The 20,065-nt window shown below is 39.7% G+C and overlaps 1 protein-coding gene across 1 annotated transcript in view; it reads left to right on the forward strand.

The window, feature by feature from the left end:
* The window catches only part of PDE6B (phosphodiesterase 6B), a 47,649-nt gene continuing 27,584 nt past the window's right edge, over positions 1-20,065 (forward strand). Inside the window, exons 1-9 of the mRNA XM_070736216.1 lie at positions 1-468; positions 5,854-6,006; positions 6,515-6,604; positions 7,685-7,825; positions 9,231-9,305; positions 9,387-9,451; positions 14,989-15,055; positions 16,065-16,112; positions 18,126-18,275. Of these exons, the coding sequence (XP_070592317.1) occupies positions 1-468; positions 5,854-6,006; positions 6,515-6,604; positions 7,685-7,825; positions 9,231-9,305; positions 9,387-9,451; positions 14,989-15,055; positions 16,065-16,112; positions 18,126-18,275 (1,257 nt within the window). The remainder of the gene's footprint in view (positions 469-5,853; positions 6,007-6,514; positions 6,605-7,684; positions 7,826-9,230; positions 9,306-9,386; positions 9,452-14,988; positions 15,056-16,064; positions 16,113-18,125; positions 18,276-20,065) is intronic.

The following is a 20,065-nucleotide window of genomic DNA, read 5'->3' on the forward strand; positions in this document are numbered from 1 at the left end:
ATGAGCATCAACAAAGAGGAAGTCGAAACTTTCTTGGATAGCAATCCAGATTTTGCCCAGCAGTATTTCTCAAAGAAACTGGAGGATAGAGGCTTCTGTCCCAAGGTGAATGGTGAACAGTCCTCAGAAGACAGCATAGGTTTCGAGGGGATGGACCCGGTAGAAACAGAAAATCTTTTTGAGCTGATACAAGACATGCAGGAAAGCATCAACATGGAGAAGGTGGTCTTCAAGACCCTCAAAAGAATCAGTGCTCTCATCAATGCTATGTGGTGCAGTCTGTTTATGTACAGGCAGCGAAATGGCACCCCAGAGTTGGCTAGCCGGCTGTTCAATGTTCATAAGGATAGCACCTTGGAAGAATGTCTGGTGACCTCTGACTCTGAAATTGTTTTCCCGCTGGACACAGGCGTATTGGGGCATGTTGCGCAGACCAAGAGAACCATAAACATCCAGAATGCTCTTGAGGTAAGGCTTGAGGTTATTCTGTTATTGATAAGTGCCAAAGAATAAAAAATGACTACCATTCATATTTCAGGAGGGTTTTAAGAAGACTGGGATTCTTTTACTGTGATTTAGGGACTACCAACTGCACCTAGCCACCCTTGGTTGACCTCAAACAGCTAAGCAGGGTCAGTCCTGGCCAGGATATGTTTGGGAGACCAAGGATGTAGGTTAGATTGAAAAGTTGCAGAAATATACCCTTGAAAAAGACAGTAGCAATGGAGGTGTCCATGAAGTTACACGGAGATGAAGCTGTTCAGTAGGAAGTTTTATCTTTATCTGGCAATTCCTGGTGGACTTTCAGGAAGTCACTGGAGATACAGTTCCCCTTGAGAAAAAATATAGTCTATTTTAGATTGAAGTAGACAACTTAATGTCAACTTTACCTCTCCTTAGCCCCAACGGGCATGCTCTAAGCAAGGGATTGTGAGAATTATTATGGAGATCATCTGGTTGCCCATCTTTGTCCTAAGAAAATATCGGTATGGAGAAATATAAAATAATTCATAGTGAGTTAAAAATTGAAAATGATTTTCGAATAGAATAGAATAGAGTAGAATAGAATAGAATAGAAGAGTTGGAAGGGACCTTTGAGGTCTTCTAGTCCAACCCCCTGCATAGGCGAGAAACCCTATATCAGTGATAGCAAACCTTTCTTTCCTCGGATGCTGAAAAAGCATGGGTGTATGCCATCGCGCATGCGTGAGTGCCCACATCCATAGTTCAATGCCTGGGGAGGGCAAAAACAGCTTCCCTCACCTCCCAGAGGCCCTCTGGAGGCAGGAAATGGACTGTTTCCCAACTTGTGGTGGGGCCAGTAGGCTCATGTTTCACCCTCCGCAGGCTTCCCTGGAGCCGGTGGAGGATAAAAACGCCCTTCTCCATACCCCCCAGAGGCTCTCTGGAAGCCATAAACACCCTCCCATGCATGTTAGAGCTAAACTAGGACAATGGCTCACATGCCAGCCGATATGGCTCCGTGTGCCACCTATGGCACCCGTCCTATAGGTACGCTATCACTGCCCTATACCATTTCAGACAAATGGTTATCCAATCATTTCTTTAAAACTTTCTAGTGATTACAACTTCTAGAGGCAGCTTGTTCCAATGACTTAAAATGTAAGAGATTCAGAAGTAATTAAGAACATCAGACATCTGTTAAGGAATTTGGAATTTGCTGCTTCAAAATGCCCTAGTAGATATAAAAGTAAGTTTCAAAGGAAGAGAAGACAGTTACATGGGATTGTATATTCAAAGGACAAAACTCTTGTTGAGTGGCTATCATCCCCAGAATTGAAGACAACATAACCTAACTAACATTGGTTATAAACAATAATAGAGAGGATAATTGTCCTTATATCATGAACTTGGTTTCCTGGATTCATCTCCCTGGTCAACTCAAAATGCTGGATAGACCTTTGGTCTGATCCAGCACAGTCTGCTCATGTTCTTAATAGGGAAAAAAAACCCCAGTAAATATAACAGCTGCTTAGCTGCTTTGAAACACATCAAATTTGCTACTCAATGCATTTTAACATGAAAATTTTGACCTGTACATCATTTGCTTGGTACTCAGTGCACAGGCTAGAACCTGTCAATGTTGGCTACCTTGTAACTCACTACAATTTACCTTATGGGGAAATTTTCTTTGGTGCTCATTGTTTTTGGCACTCATCATGCCTCACAGAACCAATTAATGGTGAGTACCAAGTTACCACTGTAGAAGCGTATTTATTATGGAGAGAGATGGGTTGGCTGTTTAGATATTTCTTTACTTGATGTGCAGCAGCACTTTAAATCAAAGATCATGAGTTGTAGCATAAGAATCCTTTTACAAATTTAGAAACAATAAGAAAAACAGAATAATTGTATTTACATTCCTCGTGTGTTCATCTATTTATCCATTCTCTTGTGATTTAGCACAGCAAAGGTCTTTTCATTGTCTTCCTTTTCTTTAGAAATTAAGTTCTCTTATTTATTCTCTTCCTTATATTATTTTTGGGGTTGTTTTTTTCTTTTTCCTTTTGATCTGTTCATTCATTTTAAATCTGTATGTTACTGGCTAGACTGTTATTAGCATTTTGTGGAATGTATTCATTGATTCATTCATTGATTGATTGATTCATTCATTCATCCAAACCGCTGGTTTGCTCCTTGTCTCTACCACTTTGGATTTTTCCTCCTGTACTTTCTTTGTGGATTCTTCTTGACTGCCCAATGGGGCATTACTGATACTTTTTTCCTCTTTTTCCCCTCCCCATACCTTCCTTTTCAATGCCATGGTAATTCAGTTGAATATCTTTGCCATACTGGCTTGGATATTTCTATAGAGATGATGTAGAGGCCAAAGCTATCATCTCTGACTCTGAACTGGTATGTCCATTGATGGGAGGTTTAGCATCATTTAAGCTGCTCTTGCACAATAGATTATATTTTGGAGGGTGGAGAGAACGATGAACTTTACATAATAGATTTGCATAAACTTTTAAAAAATGTATTTATCATATTTACATAGCTGCCCATCTCACATAATGACTCTTAGGTTGAATCTAAGAAGAGTGATTCAAAGCACTGGCTATCCCTTAAATTTTCAGACCACATGAGATATTCAGGTAACCCCATAGCAGTTTAGGGTATATCTACCTTCTTAATTCCAGCCCAAAGTGACTTTTTTGCTGCAAATGCATATACACCCATCCCTCAAGTATAAGGAGAAGTAGGTTGAGTCAAACCAGTCAAATCATTATGCAACTGAGGTCCTATAGGTGGACATCTCCTCCCCTTGGTCATTGAAACATCATCAGAACTATCTTGTTTCAAGCAACCAAACTTAAGTTTGTATCATCAAACAATTTTGAAGAATTACAGGGTTCTGAATTAGTGAAGTATGATTGGTGCACAAGAAGGGACATGCTTCAAGATGCCTGGTATTTGGAAGCATGGACATCTTCTCCTATTGGTGGCCAGACATTTAAGTAGACGGTTATTTAGTCCAATAATACAGGGCTCTTTCTAAGTTCTTTAAATAACTTAGAGATTTTAGTTCACATCCAATGAATTTTCAGATATAATTTGCTAATGCCAGTTTGCTTAAGAAAAGTTTTTCAGGTGAGAAGGGTGTGAATATATCACCATATAGCCACCGTTTTCATTTCCAAAGCACTTCCACACTGCTACTGGCTTCACTCTCCAAGAAACAGGTTGAAGCTAACCAGGTTTGCTCACACTACAATTGACCTTGAAGAGTTGAGAACCAATCCATGATCCTTCTAGTTAATCATCTGGAGAACACTGTGCCCCTACTGTTGCCATTCATTGGGTAAACAGTACTGTTGCTAAGAGGAGGAAGCCAACAAGCTGTCAGGGCCCATCTCCCTGCTAAGAAAAGAAATAGATACAGTACTCCAAAATGAGGAGGGGGGAGATCTTAAGAGAGAGAAATGGAAATTGTTGACAATGGAAAATGACTCACCTGCACTTAAGCTCCTCAGACTATCAACCTCTCAAGATAGAAACTAGAGCATTTTCATATGCTGTGAATTAACTTGGTTAATCAAGGACAAGTGTTGTGGCAGTCTAGGAATAGTGCCTTTGGCAAAGTACCTGAGTTGAACATTTGTAGGAGTACCCAAGGGGGAAATTAGCATGGAATCATTGGGTAAACATGAGAAGCAAGGTCACACACACACACACACACACACACACACCACTCTATCCTGAATACCATTGAGCTTTATCTAGTCGTTTCCAGGGAAAGTTACCAATCTGGGGAGATTCCTGTAGGATAAACATACTGAAGGTATACCACATGAGTCCCAGTGACCGGTCAGATCCCACAGAGTCGGCCTTCTCCAGGTCCCGCCAATGTCGCCTGGCGGGGCCTAGGGAAGAGCCTTTTCTGTGGGGGCCCCAGCCCCCTGGAACCAACTCCCCCCAGAGTTTCGTACTGCCCCCACCCTCCTCGCCTTTTGCAAGAACTTGAAGACCCACTTGTACCGACGGGCCTGGGCCACTAGACATTAGCTCCCAGATGATGAATGGAATGTATGTTTGACTGAGAGTGATTGGTTTTTAATGATTTGGGGTTTTAGATTAGTTAGTTTAATTTAAATTTGGATTTAATATGTTTTTACTGTTCTTTTATATGTTGCAAGCCGCCCCAAGTCTTCGGAGAGGGGCAGCAAAAAATCCAAACAAATAAATAAACAAGCAAACAAACAAACAAACAAATCCTCCCAGATGACAAATGTTTGCGCCATAGGGCACAAATATATTGAACTTCTTCTCAGTCTTCAAACCCAGATTGTGTCCTATTGTGTCTGCACAGTATTATTAATTTCAAATCCCTGCAGTCTGTAAGTGGTCTCTGCTGAGATTACTTCATTGTTAAGTAAGCTTTCATAAGCGGGTCATTTGTTCATCACAGGCCTGTAGGTAGGATACAGTAGGTAAGGTAAACAAATAGTCCCTTCCACGTGGAATTAAAACCAGTTTGATTCCCTTTTGCCTGAGGTGTGATATTTTAAATAGGCGTTATTGTGTAATTTACCCTTCCCCGGTTGAATGCCCTCTAGCAGCTTCCACCTTTTTCCCTAGTGAATTTTTTCCTATTTAATTGCCAGCTGATCTCTATGGCATCCAGTTGAGTAAAGTGGTGAATTTTTACTTTGAAGAACAGAGCAAGCAGAATATTACATACACTGCTCAAAAAAATAAAGGAAACACTTAAACAACACAGTATAACTCCAGGGAAATCAAACTTCTGTGAAATCAAACTGTCCACTTAGGAAGCAACACTGATTGACAGTCAATTTCACATGCTGTTGTGCACATTCAACTTTGTAAAGAACAAAGCATTCAATGAGAATATTTCATTCATTCAGATCTAGGATGTGTTATTTGAGTGTTCCCTTTATTTATTTTTTGAGCAGTATATAATTATTTAAATGAAAGGAGACAGGTTGTGAGTCCATGGAGAGGCAGTGCTGGACTCAAATACTTAAAAGTCAACGTAAAATCTCAAACATGGTCCCCCCACCCCAACGGATGATATAGCTTTGCTGCAGATCAGTTCCAAATTTGGGTCAAAACTCCTCCCATTCAGTGTGACCTACATGTTGGTATCTCCCTGTCATTGTACCTCTAAAGGACAACCTACCAAACATGGCAACACTGTTTTTAACAGGATTTTAGAAGTCAAACCAAGGTAATTTTGGAACAAAAAAAATCTAATATAATGCCTATATTATTGTATATGCTGTATTAAGAAGAGTTTTTTAAAGGGTTTGGCTGTTAGGTTAAATGTTAAGTGTTCTTATTTCTTCCATTTCTTTCTTTTTTTCAAAACAGTGCCAACAGTTTAATACATTTGTTGATGAACTCACTGGGTCGACTACAAAGAACATTCTTGCCACACCAATAATGAATGGCAAAGATGTGGTTGCTGTAATCATGGCAGTGAATAAAATCAGAGGTCCTTTTTTCACCAGTGCAGATGAAAATGTAAGTACAGTGTTCCCTTGATTTTCGCGGGTTCAAACTTCACGAAAAGTCTATACATGGTTTTTCAAAAATATTAATTAAAAAATACTTTGCGGTTTTCCCCCCTATACCACGGTTTTTCCCACCCGATGACATCATATGTCATCACCAAACTTTTGTCCGCCTTTAATAATTTTTTTTAAAATAAACTTTAATAAATAAACATGGTGAGTAATAATCTAAATGGTTGCTAAGGGAATGGGAAATTATAATTTAGGGGTTTAAAGTGTTAAGGGAAGGCTTGTGATACTGTTCATAGCCAAAAATAGTGTATTTACTTCCGCATCTCTACTTCGCATACATTCGACTTTCGCGGGCAGTCTTGGAACGCATCCCCCGCAAAAGTTGAGGGAACACTGTACTGGAAAACTGTCTTCTGAGACATTTTCTAGTCCCCAATATCTACATTTAAATGTAACTGCATTGCCATATGTTGCGTCACTGACCAAAGTCTTTTTTAACGTCTCAGCTGTTCCTGAAGTATCTCAACTTTGCCTCCTTGAACCTGAAGATTTATCATCTGAGCTACCTTCATAATTGCGAAACACGAAAAGGTCAGGTGAGGAAATTTCTCTAAGCTTATCCATTATCTCTAAACCTACTGTATCTGTTCAGATGTGTGTGTGTGTGTGTGTGCAAATGTATGTGTGTAGAAGGTGCCATTTTTTTAACGAATTCTCAAACTGTGTCTGTGACCCAGGACTGTTTTGTTTTGACCAGAACATCTTCTGTCAAAGGGCTTTCAGAAATTACGGACAATATGTCTTGAGGATCATAGAAAGGTGACAAAACCAGAACAGGGCTGGAAAAAAACCTTACTGAAACCAAAACAGGTCGAACCTTTTCTGCCTTCTTATATTTCTTGGTTTTGCTTTTTAAAGGATTTTTCCTTGTAGGTGGGGCTTTGACAGTCGCTCGAATTTCCCAGCCGTGGTTTAACCAATCCACGGCCGGTATGTAAACAATGTAAATTAGCATAAGATATTAACATAACATATTTACATAATGAGTATTTATGTAGGAACACAACAAGTACCAAACAAATTATGATTACCAGGACAATATTTACAGGTCAAAATGCTTTAAATACCAAATTCAATGAATTTCAAAACAGTTGAGTTCCAAGGTACCATTCTATTGCTGTTTTCCCTACTATCATTCTATTGTGTGCCGATTAGAGTCTTCCAATTTGATTGGGGGTGTATCAAAATCATATTTATATACACACCCACCCACAGATGTATCCATATACAATCATTACCAAACACATCTCAGAACATATGTATTTGTATACAATCATTCTCTTTCTCTTTCTTACACAATCAGACATATACCAGTGTGTGTGTGTGCGTGTTTGTGTACACATATCATAGTGTAATCACTATTTTTTCCCATTAAAAATTATTGTCCTTAGGGATGTTCAAATATCATGCATCAAACAAGCAAGGAAGCATTTAAAAGGAAACGACAATGAATTTTAACATTTAATGTAATTTATACAATAAATTGTGTATGGAGCCTGTCCTGTCCATGAGATCTAATTTTTATTAAGACAGAAATAAGGCAAAATCAGAAATCATGCTTCTTAATTCGGTAGATTGTCTAGGCAATTTATCTTTCTGGCTTTGCTCTGCTACAGGTTTTAATGTGGTCAGCCAATAAAGTATTTGAGGAACTGACTGACATCGAAAGACAATTCCACAAATCTTTTTACACAGTGAGAGCGTATTTGAACTGTGACAGGTATTCAGTAGGCCTTCTGGATATGAGTAAGCAAAAGGTAAATTGTTCCTAAGTGTGGCTCAATATACACTCATCTATTTCCAAAATAGAAATAGATACACTTATCTATTTCTATTTATGTATTTTCATGTCCTCTTCCATTTACCCTACATCAAAATATTTGTGCAGTAAAACCAGAATGAAAGAAACAAATTAGTGCAAAATTGACATTGTTATTATCTGCTATTCTTCAAAATATTCCCCTAATACATTTAGTTTTGATAGAAGAGAATATTTGTAGCTCCAGGTTGAATTATGGATCCTCTCTTAGCTTGTTGGATTTCTTGCAGACGTTTCATTACCAAACTAGATAACATCATCAGTCAGAGGTGGGGCTGATGCCCGGACGGTGGGGGGATGACACAGTGGGGTAGCAAAAATGGAGCTCTACCCCAGATCACCCAATTTGCATTGAAAGATGTTGAAAGAAAATGCAGGGCGTCCTGCATAAATCACGCCCACAATGTGGTAATAAAAAGTTTGGTAGCCCTTCACTGTCATCAGTGCAAGAGCAACCAAGTACAGAGAGTATCAAGGAGACCATTTATTTATTTGTTTGTTTGTTTGTTTGCTTGTTTATTTATATATATATATATATATATATATATATATATATATTTATTTATTGAAAATTAAAGAGAATAAAACATGTAGTAGTAAATAACAGGGAAAGGATAGAAGAAAAGATATGAGAATAGAATACATCAATGAAGCGTAGAGGAAAGGATATAAAATATAGGAGAGACAATTGGACAGGGGACGGAAGGCACACTACTGCACTTATGCTCACCCCTTACTGACCTCTAAGGAACCTGGTGAGGTCAGTCATGGATAGTCTAAGGGAAAAATGTTGGGGGTTGGGGGTTGACACCACAGAGTCCGGTAATGAGTTCCAATTTAGTTTCATAAATTGGCCTTTCTGCACACAAATTATGTGCTCAGTCATTGATATACAGCATTTGCCTGCCACAGTTTCCTATTGTGTAAGTCAAACAATTTGGGAGAGAACATTTTCCCCAATTTTGTATCACTTTAATGGTTAAATTCATTTATTATTTCCATGCCAGTGGCAATAGCTCATCTTTTTCCCACTGGAGATGACAGGGATGAAAGTTGGGATTTTTCATATGCAAATTTCATGTATTTAAATTTTAGGATTTACTTGAGTTACTTGGATTTCAGCAAGGGAAAAATGATGCAAATGTTTAAAACAGATTCCATTATTACACAGATGAGTAATTTGCAAATCTAATTTACCAAAATCTATCATACAGTGTTAAAAATAGTCTCATAAAAAGTATCTGTTTGGAAAAGATATTTCTCCCAACTAAAAAAAACGTGTATTAGGAATAGTTCTACTTTTTAAATTGTACGTCTCTTATAACTTTTATTTCACTTTCTAGGAATTCTTTGACTTGTGGCCAGTACTAATGGGTGAAGTTCCATCTTATTCAGGACCTCGAACTCCAGATGGCAGGGTAAATCACTAACCAAATAAGATATCATTCTCTGTTGACTCTCCTATTATGAATGTCAACTCTGGTTTCTATTTTTTGTAGGAAATTGCCTTTTATAAGGTCATTGATTACATTTTACATGGAAAGGAAGAAATTAAAATTATCCCGTAAGTAAACTAAAATAATTACAGGGAGGGGAGCATTGATACAAAGTAGTATGCTGTCAATTCCTCCAATCTAGTCTATGGATTATTGTTGTTCAGCCCAACTCTTCGCCGCTCCATGGACCATAGCATGAGAGATTCCCTGTCCCAGTAGAGGGATTCAAATAATTTAACAACAGGTTCGCCCATGGTCAAGCCAGCTGTTGTGGGAGATGGAGCCCATCTCTGTCCTCCAGCTCTATCTCACATGCTGGACAAACCTCCCTCGATGGCCAACCTGGGCCTGGGCGAACCAATTGTTAAATTACATTCCTGCTATCACAGTGGATCATGGGCGCTGTGCTGCAATGAAGAAATGGGCAATGGAGTGTGTTCTGCCGGGCTCTCTGGTAGAATCCTACCGAAAATTCACAGGTACAAATTTCAGACACACACACATTTGAAAATTCAAAACAATGTTCTTTATAACGAAAATTCAACTAAACTAAGCACTCTTTTTGTATAGCAAAGAGTACTCGTCTCCAAACAAACTGGTAATTGGTACAAGTCCCTTATCAGTTCTTACATACTTAGCTTGTAGCTGTGAGGCAATTCACAGTCCTTTTTCTTTCACAAAGTGACACACACTCTGCTCTGGTTTAGTTTCAAAGTGGGGAAAAATCAACACACCAAGGTCAAAGTCAGCAAGGCAGGCACGAAACACAACGATCACATAATCCTCCACAATGGCCAAACCCACAGGCTGCTATTTATAGCAGCCTCACTAATTACCACAGCCCCACCCAACCACAGGTGGCCTCATTTTCTTTGATAATAATCTCTCAGTTGTTGCTGCCTATGCATCGCTCTCCGCATGCGTGGCTGTATCATTAACTCTTGTTCCGAATCCAAGGAGGAGCTAGATAATTGGTCTCCTTCTGAGCTGTCTGCCACACTCTCCTCCTCCCTGTCACTCATGTCTTCTTGGTCAGAGGAGCCTTCATCAGCAGATTCCACCGGGAGCAAAACAGGCCTGCGGCATGTGGATGTTTCCCCCACATCCACATTCCTTGGGGCAGGAGCTAGGCCAGAGCTAACCACAACAGAGCGGCTGACATAAGGAGGAGGAGCAGGGAGAAAAAAAGAGGGAGAGTGGCTTTCTCCTTCCCTCACACTAGCCGCTCTGTTACCCGTTTCTCTGAGAAAAGGCTTTTTTTCTCTCCAGATAAATTCTTACAATTTATATTTGTATTTATTAGATTTGTATGCCGCCCCTCTCCGAAGACTCGGGGAGACTAACAACAATATAAAAAGACAATGTAAACAAATCTAATATTAAAACAATCTAAAAAACCCCAATTTAAAGAACCACTCATACATACAAGCATACCATGTATAAATTCTATAAGCCTAGGGGGAAGGGAAATTTCAATTCCCCCATGCCTGACGACAGAGGTGGGTTTTAAGGAGCTTGCGAAAGACAAGGAGGGTGGGGGCAACTCTGATATCTGGGGGGAGCTGGTTCCAGAGGGCCGGGGCCGCCACAGAGAAGGCTCTTCTCCTGGGTCCCACCAAACAACATTGCTTAGTCGACCGGACCTGGAGAAGGCCAACTCTGTGGGATCTAACCAGTCACTGGGATTTGTGCAGTAGAAGGCGGTCCTGGAGATATTCTGGTCCGATGCCATGAAGGGCTTTATAGGTCATAACCAACACTTTGAATTGTGACCAGAAATTGATCGGCAACCAATGCAGACTGCGGAGTGTTGGTGTAACATGGGGATACCTTGGGAAGCCCATGATTGCTCTCGCAGCTGCATTCTGCACGATCTGAAGTTTCCGAACACTTTTCAAAGGTAGCCCCATGTAGAGAGCATTACAGTAGTCAAACCTTGAGGTGATGAGGGCATGAGTGACAACATACCATTTATTATTGTTTCAATAAAATTGTATCAAATTAGTAAATCAACAAACAACTTGATTCCCATCTATTTAATTGGTAGTCAACAAACAACTTGATTCCCATCTATTTAATTTCAGTATCAATCACACTCCCTTAATCCTTCCTTTCTAATTTTGTCATCCTGATAAACCCAATTGTCCTCTAATTAAATTCACCATCAACATTCCTTTAAATATTAATAAAAACAATATCTCTAACAACTTAAAAACTAAGCCGTAGTGCTTCATCTCCCTCTTTATACATTTTTCTAAATAAAAAAACCCGCTAAAATCCTTATACAACCTTATTTTAACTTTTACTAACAATAGTAAAACTTACATTACATTAAAATCAACTCATATCCCATTACTTTGTTACCCGTTTCTCCATTGCAGCACAGCGGCCAGAATCCAATTTGATAGCAGGTCGTCGGTAATTTAACAACTGGTTTGTCCAAATTGGTGTGAACCAGCTGAAATTGAATTTCCAACCAGCCTGCTTAATTGAGAATTATTTGGGAATTCCTACAGTTATGGTCTTTACCATCTGGAGAGCCTCAAGCTGAGAAAAAAGACTTGCAGTGTTGTGACTGAGCTCAGATGTTCCCTCACTTATGAAGATAATTAACTTTCAACCTAACATATTTTACACCTTTTTATGAGAATAAGTAATAGACTGCGTCTCTAATTTTGGTGGGAAATTAGGTTCTATTTTTTAAAAAGTGTAAATGTATGAATTAAAGCACGGGTCCTACAATGAATCTGTAGCTAGTAAAAAGTCTATCATGTAAGTTAAGATAAATGTAGATATTTTAAAAGTATCAATGAAGAAAATTAAGATGAACTCTCCAATATAACTGTAGAGTAAAAGGAAGGGAAAAAGTAATATATAGCATCTTTGCAAAGAGCCCTATCGTAGTCTCTCAAACAGTATGTGTTACATAACTGGATCAGTGATTCTCAACCTTTCTAATGCCGCAACCCCTTAATACAATTCCTCATGCTGTGGTGACCCCCAACCATATGTCTAGTGCCAATTCTCCCAACAGAGCTTTAAGCTGATTGTCAGGATGGTCAGAGGGAGACCCCCACTGTAAATGCCTGATTGTTCTGATTGTAAAAATATGTTCCAAGGCGTCAGAATAGAAGCTTTAGTTCCTAACACCATGGGAAATTTGTCTTTTCCCATGGTCTTAGGCGACCCCTGTGAAATTGTCATTCAACCCCCAAAGGGGTCCCAACCAGGGATGGATTGCTGCCTGGACGGGGAGGGGTGATGCAGTAGGGTAGCAAAAATGGAACTCCACCCCAGAGCACCCAATTTGCACTGAAAGATGTTGAAAGAAAATGCAGGGCATCCTGCATAAGCCACGCCCACAGTGTGTTAGTAAAAATTTTGGTAGCCCTTCCCTGGTCACAACCACAGGTTGAGAATCACAGGTTGAGATTCTAGACCCTTTTCAATCGGTTTTCAGGCCTGGCTACAACACAGAAACTGCTTTGGTCTCTCTGATGGATGATCTCTGGTGAGCCCGAGATGAGGGACATTCCTCAATCTTGGTTATAACCCGAAGTTATCTGGATAAGTAAATGTGTCAGTGACATTGAAGCTATATGAATGGATTAGACAGTGCTATATGTTCTGTGATGAACTAGATATTTTACCAGAAATATACCCAAAGAATATACTCTAAAATGATTTAATGAGGAAGTAATTCCTTGTCTCATGCAAACTTATGTAATTCCTTCCCAGGTTTTTTTTTAATAGAAAGCTATTGTTCTGAGGAGTTGAACCCATCCCATAGTTTGAACCCATTCCATAGTTCACATGCCGTATTTTTCGGAGTATAAGATGCACCTTTTCCCTACCTAAAAGAGGTTAAAAATTTGGGTGCATCTTATATTCCAAATGTAGCTTTTCTGAAGCTTTTTTCCCCCAGCCCTAACTAGGGGCTAACTATCTTCCTAGCTTCCTATGAAGCCCTTCATGGCATTGGACCAGATTACCTCCTGGACCGCTTTGTGCCGCACGAATCCCAGCGACCGATTAGGTCCCACAGAGTTGGCTTTCTCCTGGTCCCGTCAACAAAACAATGCCGTTTGGCAGGACCCAGGGGAAAAGCCTTCTCTGTGGTGGCCCCAACCCTCTGGAATCAACTCCCCCCGGAGATTAGGACTGCCCCCACCCTCCTTGCCTTTCGCAAACTCTTAAAAACCCACCTTTGTCACCAGGCATGGGGAAATCGATATACCCCTCGGCTGCTCCGTTTTATGTATGGTTTGTTTGGGTTGTATGATTGTTTTTAATTATGGGTTTTAAAACTCTTTTTGCTTTTAACTTTGGATTTGTATTTTGTATTATTGTTGTGAGCTGCTCCGAGCAGTGTTCCCTCTAATTTTTTGGGGGGGGGCGGAAAAGTATAGTGTCTGAGCGGCAGTCCCTTCGGGACTGAGCGGCACAGAAATAATAAATAAACAAACAAACAAACAAACAAACAAATAAAAAACCCACCCTGTTTTGCCTCAGAGAATTTCAAAATAAAATACTGTACTGTGTGTCTATAACAGTGAGCTCATAATAGGGCAACTCTATCAATATCAAAATGCCACTTAAATAGTTGAGCTAGTTTCAAACTAGATTTTGATTTTCTTTCTCTCTTCCTTACTCCCATTCTTTTTCTTTCTCTTTTCCTTCCTCTCTTTTTTCTATCTGTTTCTCTCTCTTCCTCTCTCTCTCCTTCCCTCTCACTCTTTCCCTCTCGGCTTCTGGGCAGGTTTGGAAAACTCTGAGTTGATGATGATTTTTAAGTGAGCGATTGCTCACTGCTCAGCTTAGAGGGAACTATGGCTCCGAGTCTTCGGAGAGGGGTAGCATACAAATCTAATAAATTATTATTCATTTATTATTATTATTCCTACTCCCTCTAAAGAAGCTTTTTTCCAGCCCTAAGTCTTTGCAGGCTCGTTTTTACTCTTACTCCCTCTGAAAAAAGAGTTTTCCACCCTAAAGGGACGCTAACAGTCTTCTTGGCTTGCAGCATATATTTTTATAGGAATAAAAATAAACTCCCTCCGAAGCAGGTTTTCCTGCCCTAAGTTTTTGCAGGCCTGTTTTCATTCCTACTTCCTCTGAAAAAGGTTTTTTCAGCCCTAACCAGGGGATAAAATAATGTGCTGGAGCTGAACAGACTAAGGATGCTAGCCAAATGAATACCTGGTAGATAGATTCCCTTGCCCTATTTTCCTCCCCCAAAAGTAAGGTGTGTCTTATACTCCGAAAAATACGGTATTTGAAACTCTGAAAGATCAACTTCCGTGCCACAATTTTTTCATAATTTTTTTCATATTTTCAGTTGATACCTGTAATATACTGTATGTTGGTTTATTTCTGAAAATGGTGAAAATGCAGCCATATGTATATATTTCATTAGGAAGTCATTCATTGTTGTTCCTTGCCTTAATTAATTGTTCAAATTCATAGAGCTTTTTCTGGAAAAAAAAAAATACTAGACTACTTTAAAAAGCACGTAAAGAAAGAATAGAAAGTACATTTCATGGGTGACTTAAGTGCATTCTTTTTCTATCCAAGCCTATTTTTTTAAATGTTTTATTCCATTTAGAAATCCCAAAGAAGATCACTGGGCACTGAGTAGTGGCCTCCCTGCTTATGTGGCAGAAACTGGTTTTGTAAGTATTTGTGTTGACATCTTTACATAGCTCAAGAGTACTTTAGCCAAGAACTAAAGATCTATGTGACACATTCTTAATGGATAATCTGGGCTTATTTTCCCAAATAGGAACTATATTTGAATCAAAGAGAAGTTTCAATAGCCACTCATGGTATGAGAATGGCCTGATTTTTTTTTAAAAAAATGAAATATGTATATATTCTTGGATCACATAGAAACATAGAAGACTGACAGCACAAAAAAGACCTCATGGTCCATCTAGTCTGCCCTTATACTATTTCCTGTATTTTATCTTAGGATTGATATATGTTTATCCCAGGCATGTTTAAATTCAGTTACTGTGGATTTACCAACCACGTCTGCTGGAAGTTTGTTCCAAGGATCTACTACTCTTTCAGTAAAATAATATTTTCTCATGTTGCTTTTGATCTTTCCCCCAACTAACTTCAGACTGTGTCCCCTTGTTCTTGTGTTCACTTTCCTATTAAAAACACTTCCCTCCTGAACTTTATTTAACCCTTTGACATATTTAAATGTTTCGATCATGTCCCCCCTTTTCCTTCTGTCCTCCAGACTATACAGATTGAGTTCATTAAGTCTTTCCTGATACGTTTTATGCTTAAGACCTTCCACCATTCTTGTAGCCCGTCTTTGGACCCGTTCAATTTTGTCAATACCTTTTTGTAGGCGAGGTCTCCAGAACTGAACACAGTATTCCAAATGTGGTCTCACCAGCACTCTATATAGCGGTATCACAATCTCCCTCTTCCTGCTTGTTATACCTCTAGCTATGCAGCCAAGCATCCTACTTGCTTTTCCTACCGCCCGACCACACTGCTCACCCATTTTGAGACTGTCAGAAATCACTACCCCTAAATCCTTCTCTTCTGAAGTTTTTGCTAACACAGAACAGTCGTAATATGTCGATCGTATGTACTTTCATTTTTTATTTAATTTTCAAAACAGCAAAATATATATTGACATGTATTTTTTCTGCAATTTTTCAGATTTGCAATATTATGAACATAGCAGTGGATGAAATGTTTACATTTCAGGTATTATAAGCCTGTTCATATTTGGCTTTCTGGTGCCAGGTGTGAACGATGAGCAGAGTTCAAAGCTAACAATTTTATTTTGTTGTGCCTATAACATTGTCTGCCAACCTATCCCTGAGGACAATTAGAGATAAAATTATAAAGAACTTAGGGAGCTTAACATTTTTGAAGTTGTGCAATGACTCCAGGCTAAGTTTCTGCTTGATCCCTCTCCCTGCCAGGCTGGGTTCTTCCCAACATCTAGCAAAGCAATTGTCTATATGGATAGACCAGTGTTTCCCAACCTTGGCAACTTGGAGATATCTGGACTTCAAATCCCAGAATTCCCCAGCCAGCGAATGCTGGCTGGGGAATTCTGGGAGTTGAAGTCCAGATATCTTCAAGTTGCCAAGGTTGAGAAACACTGGGATAGACAACCAAATGTTCTCAAAATCTTTTGAACTACAGGCTAAATTTTTTACATATTTTGTTCAACTAATATGGTTTTCAAAAGGATTAGCCAGTGAGATTTAGTTAGTTAGTTGGATTTCTAGGCTGCCCTTCTGCGGCTTACAAGGTAAAACACAATACAGATAAATAATTATAAAAACCCAACCTTCTTATCAGAAAGCCAATTTATAAACAATCTTAAAAACCCAGTACCTACAATCATTCAAACGATTCATCTCAACCCATTCATACTGTAGATCTGACTGTAGATCTGCAGGTCAGCGGTTCAAATCTCATCACCGGCTCAAGGTTGACTCAGCCTTCCATCCTTCCGAGGTGGGTAAAATGAGGACCCGGATTGTGGGGGCAACATGCTGGCTCTGTTAAAAAGTGCTATTGCTAACATGTAAGCCGCCCTGAGTCTAAGGAGAAGGGCGGCATAAAAATGGAATAAATAAAATAAATACCATAGGCCAGGAGCAGAGTGTTCATGCTCAACGGCCCCAGGCCTGCCAGCAAAGATGGGTCTTTAAGATCTTCTGGAAGGCCGGGAGAGTGGAAACGGTGTGAATCTCTGGGGGGAATTGGTTCCAAAGGACCGGAGCTGCCACAGAGAAGGCCCTTCTCCTAGATCCCGCTAAATGGCACTACTTGGCTGATGGGATCTGAAGAAGGCCAACTCTGTGGGGTCTAAGTAGCCACTGGGATCCATGAGGCAGGACATTGTCCTGTAGGTAACCTGGTCCTAAGCCATCACTGTTGCTAAGATATCACTGTTGCATGGGAATAACCATGGAACCATGGAAATTATCTCAGGGACTGCCTTCTGCTGCATGAATCCCAGCGACCAGTTAGGTCCCACAGAGTGAGCCTTCTCCGGGTCCCGTCAACTAAACAATGTCGTTTGCCGGGGCCCAGGAGAAGAGCCTTCTCTGTGGCGGCCCTGGCCCTCTGGAACCAACTCCCCCCAGAGATTAGAATTGCCCCCACCCTCCTTGCCTTTCGTAAGCTCCTTAAAACCCACCTCTGCCCTCAGGCATGGGGGAACTGAGATATTCTTTCCCCCTAGGCCTTTACAATTTATGCATGGTATGTTTGTATGTATGTTTGGTTTTACAATAACGGTTTTTTTAGTTGTTTTAGTATTGGATTGTTATATGCTGTTTTTTATCATTGTTGTTAGCCGCCCCGAGTCAACGGAGAGGGGCGGCATACAAATCCAATAAATAAATAAATAAATAAACTTCTTTCATGTTCCCTGTCAAAGAGCTGAAGTGAATGATGGAAGTTCACCACACCACACAACACCACATGAGTCTCAAACATAGGCTTTCTAAACTCCAACCCAACGTCCTAACAATGTGACCCACTGCGCTCCTTACTAACATAGTCAAAGTCCTCAGATTAAAGAGCAAATCATCCAGAGCACATCAATTTGTCTATTGCTATAAAAACCACGTTAAAAAGAAAACATTACACATATTTGTTTTAGTAACAGATTCACATCGTATAAATAGCTTTATCATTGCTAGTTCTGCATGTTAGCACTAGATCTGTTTAATACTGACATGCTGGTGTTTTAAGAAAGGCGCTGTTGATGAATCAGGATGGATCATCAAGAATGTTCTCTCAATGCCAATCGTCAACAAAAAAGAAGAAATTGTAGGTGTTGCTACATTTTACAACAGAAAAGATGGGAAGCCCTTTGATGAACAGGATGAAACACTAATGGAGGTAGGCATAATTAATGGATATGAAAACATAATGTGTGTTTTCTATATAACAGTTGATCACATATACAATTCTGCAGTGGTTAATTTAACTTCCAGTGTGACAAACAGAATAAACCAACTCATTCAGCACAGTTCCATTTCCATTGTTGTCTTGGGTTTTGACTTCATAGAGTCGTGATGGCAAACCTACGGCACATGTGCCACAGGTGGCACACAGAGCCATATCTGAAGGCATGCAAGATATAGCCCTATGTTAGCTCCAGGGTGCATGTGTGGGCTGGCCAGCTGATTTTCGGCCTTCTGGAGGGTGGGGGAGGCCATTTTCACCCTCCCCAGGCTTCAGGAAAGCCGCAGCCCAACAGGTCTACCAAAAGTTCAGAAATGAACTTCCGTAGGTCTGTTGGACCTGTTTTTTGCCATCCACAGGCTCCAGAGGCTTCAGTGAGTTTATGTGTGGGGGGAGGGCATTGCATTATGGGTGTGGGCACTATCCTGGGCACGTGTGCCCTTTTGGCACCCGAGAAAAAGATTCGACATCACTGTCATATAGAACATAAAGAAACATTGGTCTGAGAATATCTAGTGAAAGATTAAGATTAATAATATTCTAAATAGTAGTTTATATTACTCCTAACATACCACTCCTTTGTAGATCTTTTTATGTGTAAGCAGATATCTCACTTCTTTCTTGATATTAATATCGAACTGGCCACTGGCCATATTCTGAGGAAGTTTGTAAGTTGCAGTCCTCTAAATGTCCTCAAACACATTTATAGGATACCACTTTGGGAAAAAGCTTTCCCCCCCTATTATTTATTTATTTGTTTGTTTGTTTGTTTGTTTGTTTGTTTATTTGTTTGTTTGTTTATTTGTTTATTTGTTTATTTGTTTATTTGTTTATCTGTTTATCTGTTTATCTGTTTATCTGTTTATGTTTATTTATTTATTTAATTATTTAATTAATTATTTATTTATTTAATTTGTATGCCGCTCCTCTCCGTAGACTCGGGGCGGCTCACAACAGTAATAGAAAAACAATGTAAAATACAAATCTAATAATTAAAACTAAAAACCCATAATTTAAAAAACATGCACACAACATACCATCCATAAACAATATAGGCCTGGGGAAGTTATCTCAGTTGCCCCATGCCTGATGGCAGAGGTGGGTTTAAGGAGTTTACGAAATGCAAGGAGGGTGGGGGCAGTTCTAATCTCAGGGGGGAGCTGGTTCCAGAGGGTCGGGGCCGCCACAGAGAAGGCTCTTCCCCTGGGACCCGCCAAATGACATTTTTTAGACGACGGGACCCAGAGAAGGCCAACTCTTTGGGACCTAACCGGTCGCTGGGATTCGTGCAGCAGAAGGCGGTCCTGGAGATATCCTATCCTGATATCTTTCACTTATGTAAACTCCCATTCTTCCTGTGTCCTCTTATTTTACATTTTCTTTGCCTTGTGTGTAATTTATTTTTATTTTGAGCTCAAATTCTATTTGGGACTCCTTATCAAAGAAATAGTTCCATAACTTCCTGGATGAGTGGCTTGGCTTACACAGTCAACTTTATTAACAGATTATGTCTGAACAGAACAGTACCATAAATCCGCTATCCGAAAATCTTTTTGATATTACTGCCAGTTGCTTTTTTTTAATTTGCTATTCTCTGGCTTCAATCAATGAAGATAGCCACCTTGAGCACTTCATTTTCACATAGAAAGGATGGCAGTGATATACAAATACAGGGGGAAAAGTAATATTCAAGGGGATTAAAAACTGAAAGCTCAGAGAAAAAG

The sequence above is a fragment of the Erythrolamprus reginae genome, chromosome 2 (genome assembly GCF_031021105.1).
Source record: "Erythrolamprus reginae isolate rEryReg1 chromosome 2, rEryReg1.hap1, whole genome shotgun sequence".
Lineage (NCBI taxonomy): Eukaryota > Metazoa > Chordata > Lepidosauria > Squamata > Dipsadidae > Erythrolamprus > Erythrolamprus reginae.